This window comes from Coturnix japonica, unplaced genomic scaffold (assembly GCF_054131305.1).
Source record: "Coturnix japonica strain WE unplaced genomic scaffold, WE-NBRP24 Scf081, whole genome shotgun sequence".
In the NCBI taxonomy this organism is placed as follows: Eukaryota; Metazoa; Chordata; class Aves; order Galliformes; family Phasianidae; genus Coturnix; species Coturnix japonica.
In genome coordinates this window covers 128,168-142,500 of record NW_028188984.1, presented here as the reverse complement: position 1 = coordinate 142,500, position 14,333 = coordinate 128,168, and the positions used below count along the sequence as shown (strand labels likewise).

The following is a 14,333-nucleotide window of genomic DNA, read 5'->3' as shown; positions in this document are numbered from 1 at the left end:
GGGGAGCTGCAGGGGGAGCAGCGGGGGATGAAGGAGGAGCAGGGACGGAGCCGGGAGCTGCTGGAGACACTGCGCCTACAGATGGAGGAGGGCAGCGCCAGGATGGGCAACATGGCGGCCAGGTGGGTGTCAGCGAGGGGGGGGGGTCCACAAAGACGCCGTGTACCCAAAGACCCCGTGTACCCAAACACAGGGGTCCTTGAAGGGTCATTGTCCCCAAAACACAGGGGTCCTTGAAGGGTCATTGTCCACACAACCCAGGTTCCCCAAAGCCCCCGTGTCCCCCAAACCAAGGGGTCCTTGAAGGTTTGTTGTCCTCAAAACCCAGCTGTCCCCAAAGTCTTAATGTCCCCAAAACACAGAGGTCCCCAAAGACCCCACGTCCCCAAAACCCAGGGGTCCTTGAAGGTTCGTTGTCCCCACAACCCAGGTGTCCCCAGAATCTTAATGTCCCCAAATCCTGGGTATCCCCAAAGCCCCCATGTCCCCAAAACCCACATGTCCCCAAATCTTGGGTGTCCCCAAAGCCTTAGTGACCCCAAAACCCACATGTTCCTCAGTCCTGGATGTCCCAAAACCCACATGTCCCCAAATCCTGGGCATCCCAAAGCCTCAGTGTCCCCAAAACCCACATGTCCCCCAAACCCAGGGGTCCCTGAAAGTTCATTGTTCCCATAACCCAGGTGTCCCCAGAGCCTTAATGTCCCCAAAACCCAGGGGTCCTTGAAGAATCGTTGTCCCCAAAACTCAGGTGTCCCCAAAGCTCCCGTGTCCCCAAAAACAAGGGGTCCTGGAAGGTTCATTGTCCCCACAACCCAGGTGTCCCCAGAGTCTTAATGTCCTCAAACCCAGGGGTCCTTGAAGGTTCGTTGTCCCCAAAACACAGGGGTTCTCAAAGACCCTGTGTTCCCAATGACCCCACGTCCCCAAAACACAGGGGTCCTTAAAGGTTCATTGTTCCCATAACCCAGGTGTTCCCAAAGACCCCACGTCCCCAAAACACAGGGGTATCTGATGGCTCATTGTCCCCACAACCCAGGGGTCCCCAAAACCCCACATCTCCAAACCAAGGGGTCCTTGAAGGTTCGTTGTCCCTACAACCCAGGTGTCCCCAGAGCCTTAATGTCCCCAAAACTCAGGGGTCCTTGAATGTTCGTTGTCCCCACAACCCAGGTGTCCCCAGAGTCTTAATGTCCCCACAACCCAGCGGTCCCCAAAGACCCCACATCCCCAAACCCAGGGGTCCCTGAAGGTTCGTTGTCCCCACAACCCAGGTGTCCCCAGATTCTTAATGTCCCCAAAGCCTGGGTAACCCCAAAACCCTGATATCCCCCAAAACCTGACTTAGCCAGAGCTGTGGTGTTCCCAAGTGTTTGGTGTCCCCAAAGTCCTGATGTCCCAACAGCCCTTATGACCCCAAAACCCACATGGCCCCAAATCCTGGGCATCCCCGAAGCCTCAGTGTCCCCAAATCTGTGCTGTTCCCAAATCCCCAAAGCCTCAACACCCCCATATCCTCCATGTCCCCAATCTATGGGGCTCCCCTGCTTTCCTTTAGGCTGACGGCAGCTGAAGGGACCCGCAAGAAGGACTTGGAAAGGCTGAAGGCCAGCGAGGATCGGGGCAGAGCAATGGTAAGACATTGGGACCATAGATATAGGGATAAGGGTAGGGGGCCATATGGTGGTCCATATGATCGGGGCAGAGCAATGGTAAGACATTGGGACCATAGATATAGGGATAAGGGTAGGGGGCCATATGGTGGTCCATGTGATCAGATATAGGGATAAGGGTAGGGCCATATGGTGGTCCATATGATCAGATATAGGGATAAGGGTAGGACCATATGGTGGTCCATATGATTGGGTAAGACATTGGGACCATAGATATAGGGATAAGATACGGGGATAAGTGTAGGGCCATATGGTGGTCCATATAATCGGGGCAGAGCAATGGTAAGACACCAGGACCATGGATATAGGGATAAGGGTAGGTCCGTATGGTGGTCCATATGATTGGGTAAGACATTGGGACCATAGATATAGGGATAAGGGTAGGTCCATATGGTGGTCAGTATGATCAGGGCAGAGCAATGGTAAGACACTGGGACCATAGATATAGGGATAAGATACGGGGATAAGTGTAGGGCCATATGGTGGTCCATATGATCGGGGCAGAGCAATGGTAAGACACCAGGACCATGGATATAGGGATAAGGGTGGGTCCATATGGTGGTCTATATGATTGGGTAAGACATTGGGACCATAGATATAGGGATAAGGGTCAGTCCATATGGTGGTCCATATGATCAGATATAGGGATAAGGGTAGGGCCATATGGTGGTCCATATGATCAGATATAGGGATAAGGGTAGGTCCATATGGTGGTCCATATAATTGGGTAAGACATTGGGACCATAGATATAGGGATAAGATACAGGGATAAGGGTAGGTCCATATGGTGGTTTATATGATCGGGGCAGAGCAATGGTAAGACATTGGGACCATGGATATAGGGATAAAGGTAGGAAACCATATGGTGGTCCATATGACCAGATATAGGGATAAGGGTAGGGCCATATGGTGCTCCATATGATCAGGACAGAGCAATGGTAAGACACCAGGACCATGGATACCGGGATAAGGGTAGGCCTATATGGTGGTCCATATAATTGGGTAAGACATTGGGACCAGAGATATAGGGATAAGATACGGGGATAAGTGTAGGGCCATATGGTGGTCCATATGATCAGATATAGGGATAAGGGTAGGACCATATGGTGGTCCATATGATTGGGTAAGACATTGAGACCATAGATATAGGGATAAGGGTAGGTCCATATGGTGGTCAGTATGATCGGGGCAGAGCAATGGTAAGACATTGGGACCATAGATATAGGGATAAGGGTCGGTCCATATAGTGGTCCATATGATCAGATACAGGGATAAGGGTCGGTCCATATGGTGGTCCATATGATCAGATACAGGGATAAGGGTAGGTCCATATGGTGGTCCATATGATTGGGTAAGACATTGGGACCATGGATATAGGGATAAAGGTAGGACACCATATGTTGGTCCATATGATCAGATACAGGGATAAGGGTAGGTCCATATGGTGGTCCATATAATCGGGGCAGAGCAATGGTAAGACACCAGGACCATGGATATAGGGATAAGGGTGGGTCCATATGGTGGCCCATATGACCAGGGCAGAGCAATGGTAAGACACCAAGACCATAGATATAGGGATAAGGGTAGGGCCATATGGTGGCCCATATGATTGGGTAAGACATTGGGACCATGAATATAGGGATAAGGGTCGGTCCATATGGTGGTCCATATGATCAGATATAGGGATAAGGGTAGGTCCATATGGTGGTCCATATAATTGGGTAAGACATTGGGACCATAGATATAGGGATAAAGGTAGGACCATATGGTGGTCCATAGGATCGGGGCAGAGCAATGGTAAGACATTGGGACCATAGATATAGGGATAAAGGTAGGGCCATATGGTGGTCCATATGATTGGGTAAGACATTGGGACCATAGATACAGGGATAAGGGTCGGTCCATATGGTGGTCCATATGATCAGATATAGGGATGAGGGTAGGTCCATATGGTGGTCCATATGATCAGATATAGGGATAAGGGTAGGTCCATATAGTGGTCCATATGATCAGATATAGGGATAAGGGTAGGACCATATGGTGGTCCATATAATTGGGTAAGACATTGGGACCATAGATATAGGGATAAGATACGGGGATAAGTGTAGGGCCATATGGTGGTCCATATAATCGGGGCAGAGCAATGGTAAGACACCAGGACCATGGATATAGGGATAAGGGTAGGTCCATATGGTGGCCCATATGATTGGGTAAGACGTTGGGACCATGGATATAGGGATAAGGGTCAGTTCATATGGCGGTCCATATGATCAGATACAGGGATAAATGTAGGTCCATATGGTGGTCCATATGATTGGGTAAGACATTGGGACCATGGATATAGGGATAAGGGTAGGTCCATATGGTGGTCCATATGATCGGGGCAGAGCAATGGTAAGACATTGGGACCATAGATATAGGGATAAGGGTCGGTCCATATGGTGGTCCATATGATCAGATATAGGGATAAGGGTAGGGCCATATTGTGGCCCATATGATTGGGTAAGACATTGGGACCATAGATATAGGGATAAGGGTCGGTCCATATGGTGGTCCATATGATCAGATATAGGGATAAGGGTAGGGCCATATTGTGGTCCATATGATTGGGTAAGACATTGGGACCATGGATATAGGGATAAGGGTCGGTCCATATAGCAGTAACGATGCATCCCATGCAGGAGAGCCGGCTGGTGGCGCTGGAGAAGGAGCACAGGGAGCTGCAGGACGCCATTGCCCGACTATTGGGTCGGCCCAGCAGGACGGGACGGGGGGCAGCGGCACCGAGATGGGATGAGGGTGGGGATGAAGGACAGGCCACCAGTGTGTGACATGGGGTGGCACCACAACAAGGCCGTGAACACGAGGAACTGATCCTGATCCCTGATGGGTTTGTGTCCCTTGGGAATAAAGACTGTTGGTGTCGCTGGGACTCGGTGCTGGTTGGGTTCTGGCAGGGCTCTGGGCTCTGACCCGGCGCCATCTTGTTTGTTTGTAGGGTCAACTTGGCCCCAACCACGGGGAACTTGTAGGGAAGAGACATGGGGGGCACTGGGGTGGGTGATGGGACCATGGTTTGGGGGTGACGGAACCCTATAGGGAATGCAGTGAGTCATAGGACTATAAGGGACCCTCTGGCAGGTGATGGGACCCTATAGGGACCCCAGTGAGTTATAGGACTATAAGGGACCCACTGGTGGGTGATGGGACCATGGTTTGGGGGGGACAGAACCTTATAGGGACCCCAGTGTGTTATAGGACTATAAGGACCCTCTGGTGGGTGATGGGACCCTATAGAGACCCCAGTGAGTTATAGGACTATAAGGGACCCACTGGTGGGTGATGGGACCATGGTTTGGGGGGGACAGAACCTTATAGGGACCCCAGTGTGTTATAGGAATATAAGGACCCTCTGGAGGGTGATGGGACCATGGTTTGGGGGTGAAGGGACCCTATATGGACTCCATTGAGTCATAGGATCCTGAGGGCCCTTTGGTGGGTGATGGGACCATGGTTTGGGGGGGACAGAACCCTATAGGGAATGTAGTGAGTCATAGGACTATAAGGACCCTCTGGCGGGTGATGGGACCCTATAGAGACCCCAGTGAGTTATAGGACTATAAGGGACCCACTGGCGGGTGATGGGACCATGGTTTGGGGGTGACAGAACCTTATAGGGACCCCAGTGTGTTATAGGACTATAAGGACCCTCTGGAGGGTGATGGGACCATGTTTTAGGGCTGACAGAACCTTATAGGGACTGCAGTGAGTCATAGGACTATAAGGGACACACTGGTGGGTGATGGGACCATGGTTTGGGGGTGAAGGGACCCTATAGGGACCCCAGTGTGTTATAGGACTATAAGGACCCTCTGGCGGGTGATGGGACCATGGTTTGGGGGTGAAGGGACCCTATAGGGACTCCATTGAGTCATAGGATCCTGAGGGCCCTTTGGTGGGTGATGGGACCATGGTTTGGGGGGAACAGAACCCTATAGGGAATGCAGTGAGTCATAGGACTATAAGGACCCTCTGGCAGGTGATGGGACCCTATAGGGACCCCAGTGAGTTATAGGACTATAAGGGACACACTGGCGGGTGATGGGACCATGGTTTGGGGGTGACAGAACCCTATAGGGACCCCAGTGTGTTATAGGACTATAAGGACCCTCTGCTGGGTGATGGGACCATGGTTTGGGGGTGAAGGGACCCTATAGGGACTCCATTGAGTCATAGGATCCTGAGGGCCCTTTGGTGGGTGATGGGACCATGGTTTGGGGGGGACAGAACCCTACAGGGAATGCAGTGATGCCTTAAGACCATAAGGACCCTCTGGTGGGTGACAGAACCCTATAGGGACCCCAGTGTGTTATAGGAATATAAGGACCCACTGGTGGGTGATGGGACCATGCTTTAGGGCTGACAGAACCTTATAGGGACTGCAGTGAGTCATAGGACTATAAGGGACCCACTGGTGGGTGATGGGACCATGTTTTAGGGCTGACAGAGCCCTATAGGGACTGAAGTAAGTAATAAGAATATGAGGACCCTCTGGTGGGTGATGGGACCCTATAGGGAATGCAGTGATGCCTTAAGAACATAAGGACCCTCTGGTGGGTGATGGGACCCTATAGGGACCCCAGTGGGTCATAAGACCATCAGGACCCGCTGACGGGCCCCTATGAGCCCCTTGATGGAGGGGATGTGACGGCGGATCCCCCTCTGACAGCCCATCCCCCCGCGCCCCCCAAGATGGCGGCGCTACAGCACCGTCGCGCTTTGATGACGCCATCACTACGCGCTGCGTCCCCCCTCCCCCCCGTGTGGAAGGTCGTCACCCCCAACATGGCGGCACCAACATGTCCGTGACGTCATCACATTGCGCCGATCACAGTGCGTGACATCATCACAGCGCGCCTCAAAGGCCCGGAAAACAAAATGGCTCGGTACGGCGGCGCTGTGACGTCATCAACGCGCGACACCCGGCCTAGGGAGGGCGGAGGGGGCGGCGGGGATCCCGGGGGGGCAAAGGGGGGCCCCAAGATGGCGGCGGTCGGAGCGGAGGCGGCGCTGGGGCTCGGTTCGCCGCCTCCAAGATGGCGGCGCTACAGCGCCGTCGCGCTTTGATGACGCCATCACTACGCGCCGCGTTGCCCCACAGTGTGGAAGGTCGCCACCCCAAACATGGCGGCGCTAACACCTCCGTGACGTCATCACATTGGGCCAATTCCAGAGCGCGACGTCATCACAGCGCGCAGCTAGCTCCGGAAAAACAAAATGGCGGCGCTGTGACGTCATAAACGCGCGACACTCGGCCTACAGAGGGCGTCGGGGATCCCTGGGGGGGGGGAAAGGGAGGGGGGGGCCTCTCCAAGATGGCGGCCCCAATATGGCGGCTCCAAGATGGCGGCCGTGGGAGCGGAGGCGGCGCTGGGGCTCGGTTCACCGCCCCCAAGATGGCGGCGTCGGGCCGCGTGACGTCATCGGAGGCCGCCGGAGTGTGGGGGGGTGGGGGGGGGTCAGAGGGGGAGCGGCCCGAACGGGGCCAGGAGCGGCGGCGGAGGAGGAAGAGGAAGAGGAGGAGTGGGGGGGAACCGGGCCGGCACGGGAACCGGGGGGGGATTTAAAGGGACCATGGCCCCGCCGGGGGGAGAACGGACACCGAGGAGGAGCCCAGAGAGGAGCGGAACGGCACGGAGCTGAGCGGGGGGTGAGTACCGGGAACGGGGGGGGGGGAATGGACGGGGGGGACAGTGGGGTCAGTGGGGTGTGGGGGGTACGGGGGGGTGTGACAGTGTGTGTGTGTGGGGGGGGGGTTATAGGAGTAAAGGGTCGGGGGGGCACAGGTGGCGATGGTGATATGGGGGGTGTGAAGGATATGGGGGCTGTGATGAGATATGGGGGGGCTCAGGTGGCAATGGGGGTGCAGGTATCATAGGGGTTATGGGGGGGGGACAGTGGGGTGGGTTATGGATGGGTCAGGGGGGTGTGACATTAAGGGGGGGTTTATAGGAGTAAAGGGTCGGGGGGGCACAGGTGGTGATGGTGATATGGGGGGGTTGTGAAGGATATGGGGCACAGGGGGCTGTGATGAGATATGGGGGGGGTCAGAGTGTGGCAATGGGGGTGCAGGTATCATAGGCGTTATGGGGGGGGTGACAGTGGGGTGGGTTATGGGGGGGTCAGGGGGGTGTGATAGTAAGGGGAGGGGGTTATAGGAGTAAAGGGTCGGGGGGACACTGGTGGCAATGATGACATGGTGGGGGGGTTTGTGAAGGATATGGGGGCTGTGATGAGATATGGGGGGGTCTGAGTCTGGGTGGGGGGCTCGGGGTTTGTAGGGGCTCAGGTGGCAATGGGGGGGCAGGTGTCATAGGGGTTATGGGGGGGGTGACAGTGGGGTGGGAGGGTTATGGGGGGGTCAGGGGGGTGTGACAGTAAGGGGGGGTTTATAGGAGTAAAGGGTCGGGGGGGGCACAGGCGGCAATGGTGACGTGGGGGGGTTGTGAAGGATATGGGGGCTGTGATGAGATTGGGGGGGTCTGAGTCTGGCAATGAGGGGCAGGTATCATAGGGGTTATGGGGGGGGTGACAGTGGGGTCAGTGGGTTATAGGGGGGTACGGGGGGGTGTGACAGTGTGTGTGTGTGGGGGGGGTCATAGGAGTAAAGGGTCGGGGGGCACAGGTGGCGATGGGGGTGCAGGTATCATAGGGGTTATGGGGGGCTGTGCTGGGGGGCACAGGTGGCAGTGATGACATGGGGGAGTATTGGGGGGGGTGTGAAAGATATGGGGGCTGTGATGAGATATGGGGGGGTCTGAGTCTGGGTGGGGGGCTCGGGGTTTGTAGGGGCTCAGGTGGCAATGGGGGGGCAGGTATCATAGGGGTTATGGGGGGGGGTGACAGTGGGGTGGGAGGGTTATGGGGGGAGTCAGGGGGGTGTGACAGTAAGGGGGGGATTATAGGAGTAAAGGGTCGGGGGGGGCACAGGTGGTGATGATGATGTGGGGGGGTTGTGAAGGATATGGGGGCACAGGGGGCTGTGATGAGATATGGGGGGGGTCAGTCTGGCAATGGGGGTGCAGGTATCATAGGGGTTATGGGGGGCTGTGCTGGGGGGGCACAGGTGGCAGTGATGACATGGGGGAGTATTGGGGGGGGTGTGAAGGATATGGGGGCTGTGATGAGATGGGGGGGGTCTGAGTCTGGTTTGGGGACATAGGGGGTTTGTGGGGGCTCAGGTGGCAATGGGGGGGCAGGTATCATAGGGGTTATTGGGGGGGTGACAGTGGGGTGGGTTATGGGGGGGTTATGGGGGGGTGTGACATTAAGGGGGGGTTTATAGGAGTAAAGGGTCGGGGGGGGGCACAGGTGGCGATGATGATGTGGGGGGGTTGTGAAGGATATGGGGCACAGGGGGCTGTGATGAGATGGGGGGGGTCAGAATCTGAGTGGGGGGCAATGGGGGGTTTGTAGGGGCTCAGGTGGCAATGGGGGGGCAGGTATCATAGGGGTTATGGGACGGGGGGACAGTGGGGTTAGTGGGTTATGTGGGGGTACGGGGGGGTGAGACAGTGTGTGTGTGTGTGGGGGGGGGTTATAGGAGTAAAGGGTCGGGGGGGCACAGGTGGTGATGGTGATATGGGGGTGTGTGAAGGGTATGGGGGCTGTGATGAGATATGGGGGGGCTCAGGTGGCAATGGGGGTGCAGGTATCATAGGGGTTATGGGGGGGGGACAGTGGGGGGGCACAGGTGGCAATGATGACATGAGGGTAGTATTTGAGGGGGGGGTTGTGAAGGTTATGGGGGCTGTGATGAGATATGGGGGGGTCTGAGTCTGGCAATGGGGGTGCAGGTATCATAGGGGTTATGGGAGGGGTGACAGTGCGGTGGGTTATGGGGGGAGTCAGGGGGGTGTAACAGTAAGGGGGGGTTTATAGGAGTAAAGGGTCGGGGGGGGCACAGGTGGTGATGGTGATATGGGGGTTGTGAAGGATATGGGGGCACAGGGGGCTGTGATGAGATGGGGGGGATCAGAATCTGAGTGGGGGGCAATGGGGGGTTTGTAGGGGCTCAGGTGGCAATGGGGGGGCAGGTGTCATAGGGGTTATGGGGGGAGTCAGGGGGGTGTGACATTAAGGGGGGGTTTATAGGAGTAAAGGGTCGGGGGGGGCACAGGTGGCGATGATGATGTGGGGGGGTTGTGAAGGATATGGGGTACAGGGGGCTGTGATGAGATATGGGGGGGGTCAGAGTGTGGCAATGGGGATGCAGGTATCATAGGGGTTATGGGGGGCTGTGCTGGGGGGGCACAGGTGGCAGTGATGACATGGGGGAGTATTGGGGGGGGTGTGAAGGATATGGGGGCTGTGATGAGATATGGGGGGGTCTGAGTCTGGGTGGGGGGCTCGGGGTTTGTAGGGGCTCAGGTGGCAATGGGGGGGCAGGTATCATAGGGGTTATGGGGGGGGTGACAGTGGGGTGGGAGGGTTATGGGGGGAGTCAGGGGGGTGTGACAGTAAGGGGGGGATTATAGGAGTAAAGGGTCGGGGGGGGCACAGGTGGCAATGGTGATGTGGGGGGGTTGTGAAGGATATGGGGGCACAGGGGGCTGTGATGAGATGGGGAGGGGGCAGAGTCTGGGTGGGGGGCATAGGGGGGTTGTGGGGGCCCAGGTATCATTGGGGTTATGGGGGGCTGTGCTGGGGGGCACAGGTGGCAATGATGACATGGTGGGGGGGGTTTGTGAAGGATATGGGGGCTGTGATGAGATATGGGGGGGTCTGAGTCTGGGTGGGGGGCAATGGGGGGTTTGTAGGGGCTCAGGTGGGAATGGGGCTGCAGGTATCATAGGGGTTATGGGGGGGACAGTGGGGTGGGAGGGTTATGGGGGGGGGTGACATTAAGGGGGGGTTTATAGGAGTAAAGGGTCGGGGGGGGCACAGGTGACAATGATGACGTGGGGGGGTTGTGAAGGATATGGGGGCACAGGGGGCTGTGATGAGATGGGGGGTCAGAGTCTGGGTGGGGGGCATAGGGGGGTTGTGGGGGCTCAGGTGGCGATGGGGGTGCAGGTATCATAGGGGTTATGGGGGGGGTGACAGTGGGGTGGGTTATGGTGGGGTTTGGGGGGGTGTGACAGTGTGGGGACAGCGGTGGGGGTGGTTATAGGAGTAAAGGGTCGGGGGGGCACAGGTGGCGATGGGGGTGCAGGTATCATAGGGGTTATGGGGGGGTGACAGTGGGGGGGCACAGGTGGCAGTGATGACATGGGGGAGTATTGGGGGGGGTGTGAAAGATATGGGGGCTGTGATGAGATATGGGGGGGTCTGAGTTTGGGTGGGGGGCTCGGGGTTTGTAGGGGCTCAGGTGGCAATGGGGGGGCAGGTGTCATAGGGGTTATGGGGGGGGACAGTGGGGTGGGAGGGTTATGGGGGGAGTCAGGGGGGTGTGACAGTAAGGGGGGGTTTATAGGAGTAAAGGGTCGGGGGGGCACTGGTGGCAATGATGACATGGTGGGGGGGGTTTGTGAAGGATATGGGGGCTGTGATGAGATGGGGGGGTCTGAGTCTGGATGGGGGCCACAGGGGGTTTGTGGGGGCTCAGGTGGCAATGGGGGTGCAGGTATCATAGGGGTTATGGGGGGGGACAGTGGGGTGGGAGGGTTATGAGGGGGTCAGGGGGGTGTGACAGTAAGGGGGGGTTTATAGGAGTAAAGGGTCGGGGGGGCACAGGTGACAATGATGACGTGGGGGGGTTGTGAAGGATTTGGGGGCACAGGGGGCTGTGATGAGATATGGGGGGGGTCAGTCTGGCAATGGGGGTGCAGATATCATAGGGGTTATGGGGGGCTGTGCTGGGGGGGCACAGGTGGCAGTGATGACATGGGGGAGTATTGGGGGGGGTGTGAAAGATATGGGGGCTGTGATGAGATATGGGGGGGTCTGAGTCTGGGTGGGGGGCTCGGGGTTTGTAGGGGCTCAGGTGGCAATGGGGGGGCAGGTATCATAGGGGTTATGGGGGGGGGTGACAGTGGGGTGGGAGGGTTATGGGGGGAGTCAGGGGGGTGTGACAGTAAGGGGGGGATTATAGGAGTAAAGGGTCGGGGGGGGCACAGGTGGTGATGATGATGTGGGGGGGTTGTGAAGGATTTGGGGGCACAGGGGGCTGTGATGAGATGGGGGGGGCAGAGTCTGGGTGGGGGGCATAGGGGGGTTGTGGGGGCTCAGGTGGGAATGAGGGGGAAGGTATCATAGGGGTAATAGGGGGCTGTGCTGGGGGGGGCACAGGTGGCAGTGATGACATGGGGGAGTATTGGGGGGGGGTTGTGAAGGATATGGGGGCTGTGATGAGATATGGGGGGGTCTGAGTCTGGGTGGGGGGCTCAGGGGGTTTGTGGGGGCTCAGGTGGCAATGGGGGGGCAGGTGTCATAGGGGTTATTGGGGGGGTGACAGTGGGGTGGGTTATGGGGGGAGTCAGGGGGATGTGACATTAAGGGGGGGGGTTATAGGAGTAAAGGGTCGGGGGGGCACAGGTGGTGATGGGGGTGCAGGTATCATAGGGGTTATGGGGGGGTGACAGTGGGGGGGCACAGGTGGCAGTGATGACATGGGGGAGTATTGGGGGGGGTGTGAAGGATATGGGGGCTGTGATGAGATATGGGGGGGGTCTGAGTCTGGCAATGGGGGTGCAGGTATCATAGGGGTTATTGGGGGGGGTGACAGTGGGGTGGGTTATGGGGGGGTCAGGGGGGTGTGATAGTAAGGGGAGGGGGTTATAGGAGTAAAGGGTCGGGGGGACACAGGTGGCAATGATGACATGGTGGGGGGGGTTTGTGAAGGATATGGGGGCTGTGATGAGATATGGGGGGCTCTGAGTCTGGGTGGGGGGCACGGGGGGTTTGTGGGGTCTCAGGTGGCAGTGGGGGTGCAGGTATCATAGGGGTTATGGGGGGGGGGACAGTGGGGTGGGTTATGGGGGGGTCAGGGGGGTGTGACAGTAAGGGGGGGTTTATAGGAGTAAAGGGTCGGGGGGGGCACAGGTGACAATGATGACGTGGGGGGGTTGTGAAGGATATGGGGGCACAGGGGGCTGTGATGAGATGGGGGGGCAGAGTCTGGCAATGCGGGTGCAGGTATCATAGGGGTTATGGGGGGCTGTGCTGGGGGGGCACAGGTGGCAGTGATGACATGGGGGAGTATTGGGGGGGGTATGTGAAGGATATGGGGGCTGTGATGAGATATGGGGGGGTCTGAGTCTGGGTGGGGGGCACAGGGGGTTTGTGGGGTCTCAGGTGGCAATGGGGGTGCAGGTATCATAGGGGTTATGGGGGGTTGCACTGGGGGGGCACAGGTGGCTGTGATGACATGGGATGGGGAGTGTTTTGGGGGGGACTGTGACAGTGAGGGGACACGAGGGGTTGTGCTGAGATGGGGGGGGCATGGGGGAGTGTCCAAGGGAGGTTACAAAGGGGAGGGGGCTGCTTGGGGGGGGGGGGGGCGTTATCAATGGGTATCAATGTCAGGGTGTTGTAGGGGTAATGGGGATGGTGGGGGGGGAGGGGGGGGTGAGGAGGAGTCTGTGTTTGTGGGGGGGTCGTAAGGGGGAGAAGTGACAGTTTGGTGTCTTGGAGGTCAGTTCTGAGATGGGGGTCTCGGATGCTGGGGGGTTTGGGTTAGGAATGGGGGGGGGCAGTGGGGGTGTGCTGGGGGTAATGGAGAGACTTGGGGGTGGGGGGGGGTGCAGGTGTTGTGATGGAGGGGCACAGGTGACAGTGGGGATGTGGGGGGGGCACTGGGGAGGGGAAAAGGGGTGGGGGGGGGGTCTGTGCTGATATGGGGGAGTGGAAGGGTTTGGGGTAATGGGAGGGGGCTGGGGGGGGGACATAGTTGTCCTGGGGGGGACAATGGGGGGGCTATGTGTGTGTGGGGGGGGTATGCGAAGTGGGAGGCCAAGTGTTTCTATAGGGGGACTACGATAGTATGGGGACCCAAATGGTGATGGGGGGAGGGTGTTGATGGGGTGCAGGTGGCCGTGGGGTAATGGGGTGGGGGGAGGCTGTGCTGATATGGGTGGAGGTGGAGGTTAAGGTGGGGGGGGGGGGGGGGGTCATGTGGGGTGGACCCCCCACCCCCTCCAGGACTGTGTTGGGGGGTTAGAATGGGGCAGAGTGATATGAGATAGAGTTAGGGTTAGGGTGACATCTTAGGGTTAGGGTGACATGTTAGGGTTAGGGTGACATGGGGCTGGGGGGGGATTTGGACCTATTAACCCCCCTCCCTCCACTTTGGGTTGGTTCAGTTTTGCTTTGCCCACCCGGAGACCCTCTATCCCAAGCATCCCCCATTAACAAATGGCTGCTAATGAGGAGTGGGAGCCCGCAGGCCTCTATGGTGGGGACCACAGTGATTATGGGGGGGGGGGGCTCTTTTGGGATCACCCAACACTGACATTGCAATGGAACCCAACGTCCTCATTTGGGATCACCCAACACTGACATTGCAATGGAACCCAACGTCCTCATTTGGGATCACCCAACACTGACATCCCAGTGGAACCCAACATTCTCATTTGGGGTCACCCAATACTGACATCGCAATGGAACCCAGTGTCCTCATTTGGGATCACCCAATGCTGACATCGCAATGGAACCCATTTG

At 57.5% G+C, this 14,333-nt stretch overlaps 2 protein-coding genes across 7 annotated transcripts in view; both read left to right on the top strand.

The window, feature by feature from the left end:
• RASAL3 (RAS protein activator like 3) overlaps positions 1 to 4,605 on the top strand; it is a 35,836-nt gene extending 31,231 nt beyond the window's left edge. For all 3 annotated transcript variants that reach the window (XM_085534340.1, XM_085534339.1, XM_085534338.1), the window contains exons 17-19: positions 1 to 122; positions 1,559 to 1,634; positions 4,355 to 4,605. The exon at positions 1 to 122 is cut by the window's left edge. In XM_085534340.1, coding sequence (XP_085390466.1) covers positions 1 to 122; positions 1,559 to 1,634; positions 4,355 to 4,504 — 348 coding nt within the window. In that variant the 3' untranslated portion in view covers positions 4,505 to 4,605. The remainder of the gene's footprint in view (positions 123 to 1,558; positions 1,635 to 4,354) is intronic.
• Positions 4,606 to 7,176: 2,571 nt separating this feature from the next.
• Positions 7,177 to 14,333, top strand: part of WIZ (WIZ zinc finger) — a 65,025-nt gene continuing 57,868 nt past the window's right edge. For all 4 annotated transcript variants that reach the window (XM_085534366.1, XM_085534365.1, XM_085534364.1 and 1 more), the window contains exon 1: positions 7,177 to 7,383. The gene's annotated coding sequence lies outside the window, so the exon portion shown is untranslated. The remainder of the gene's footprint in view (positions 7,384 to 14,333) is intronic.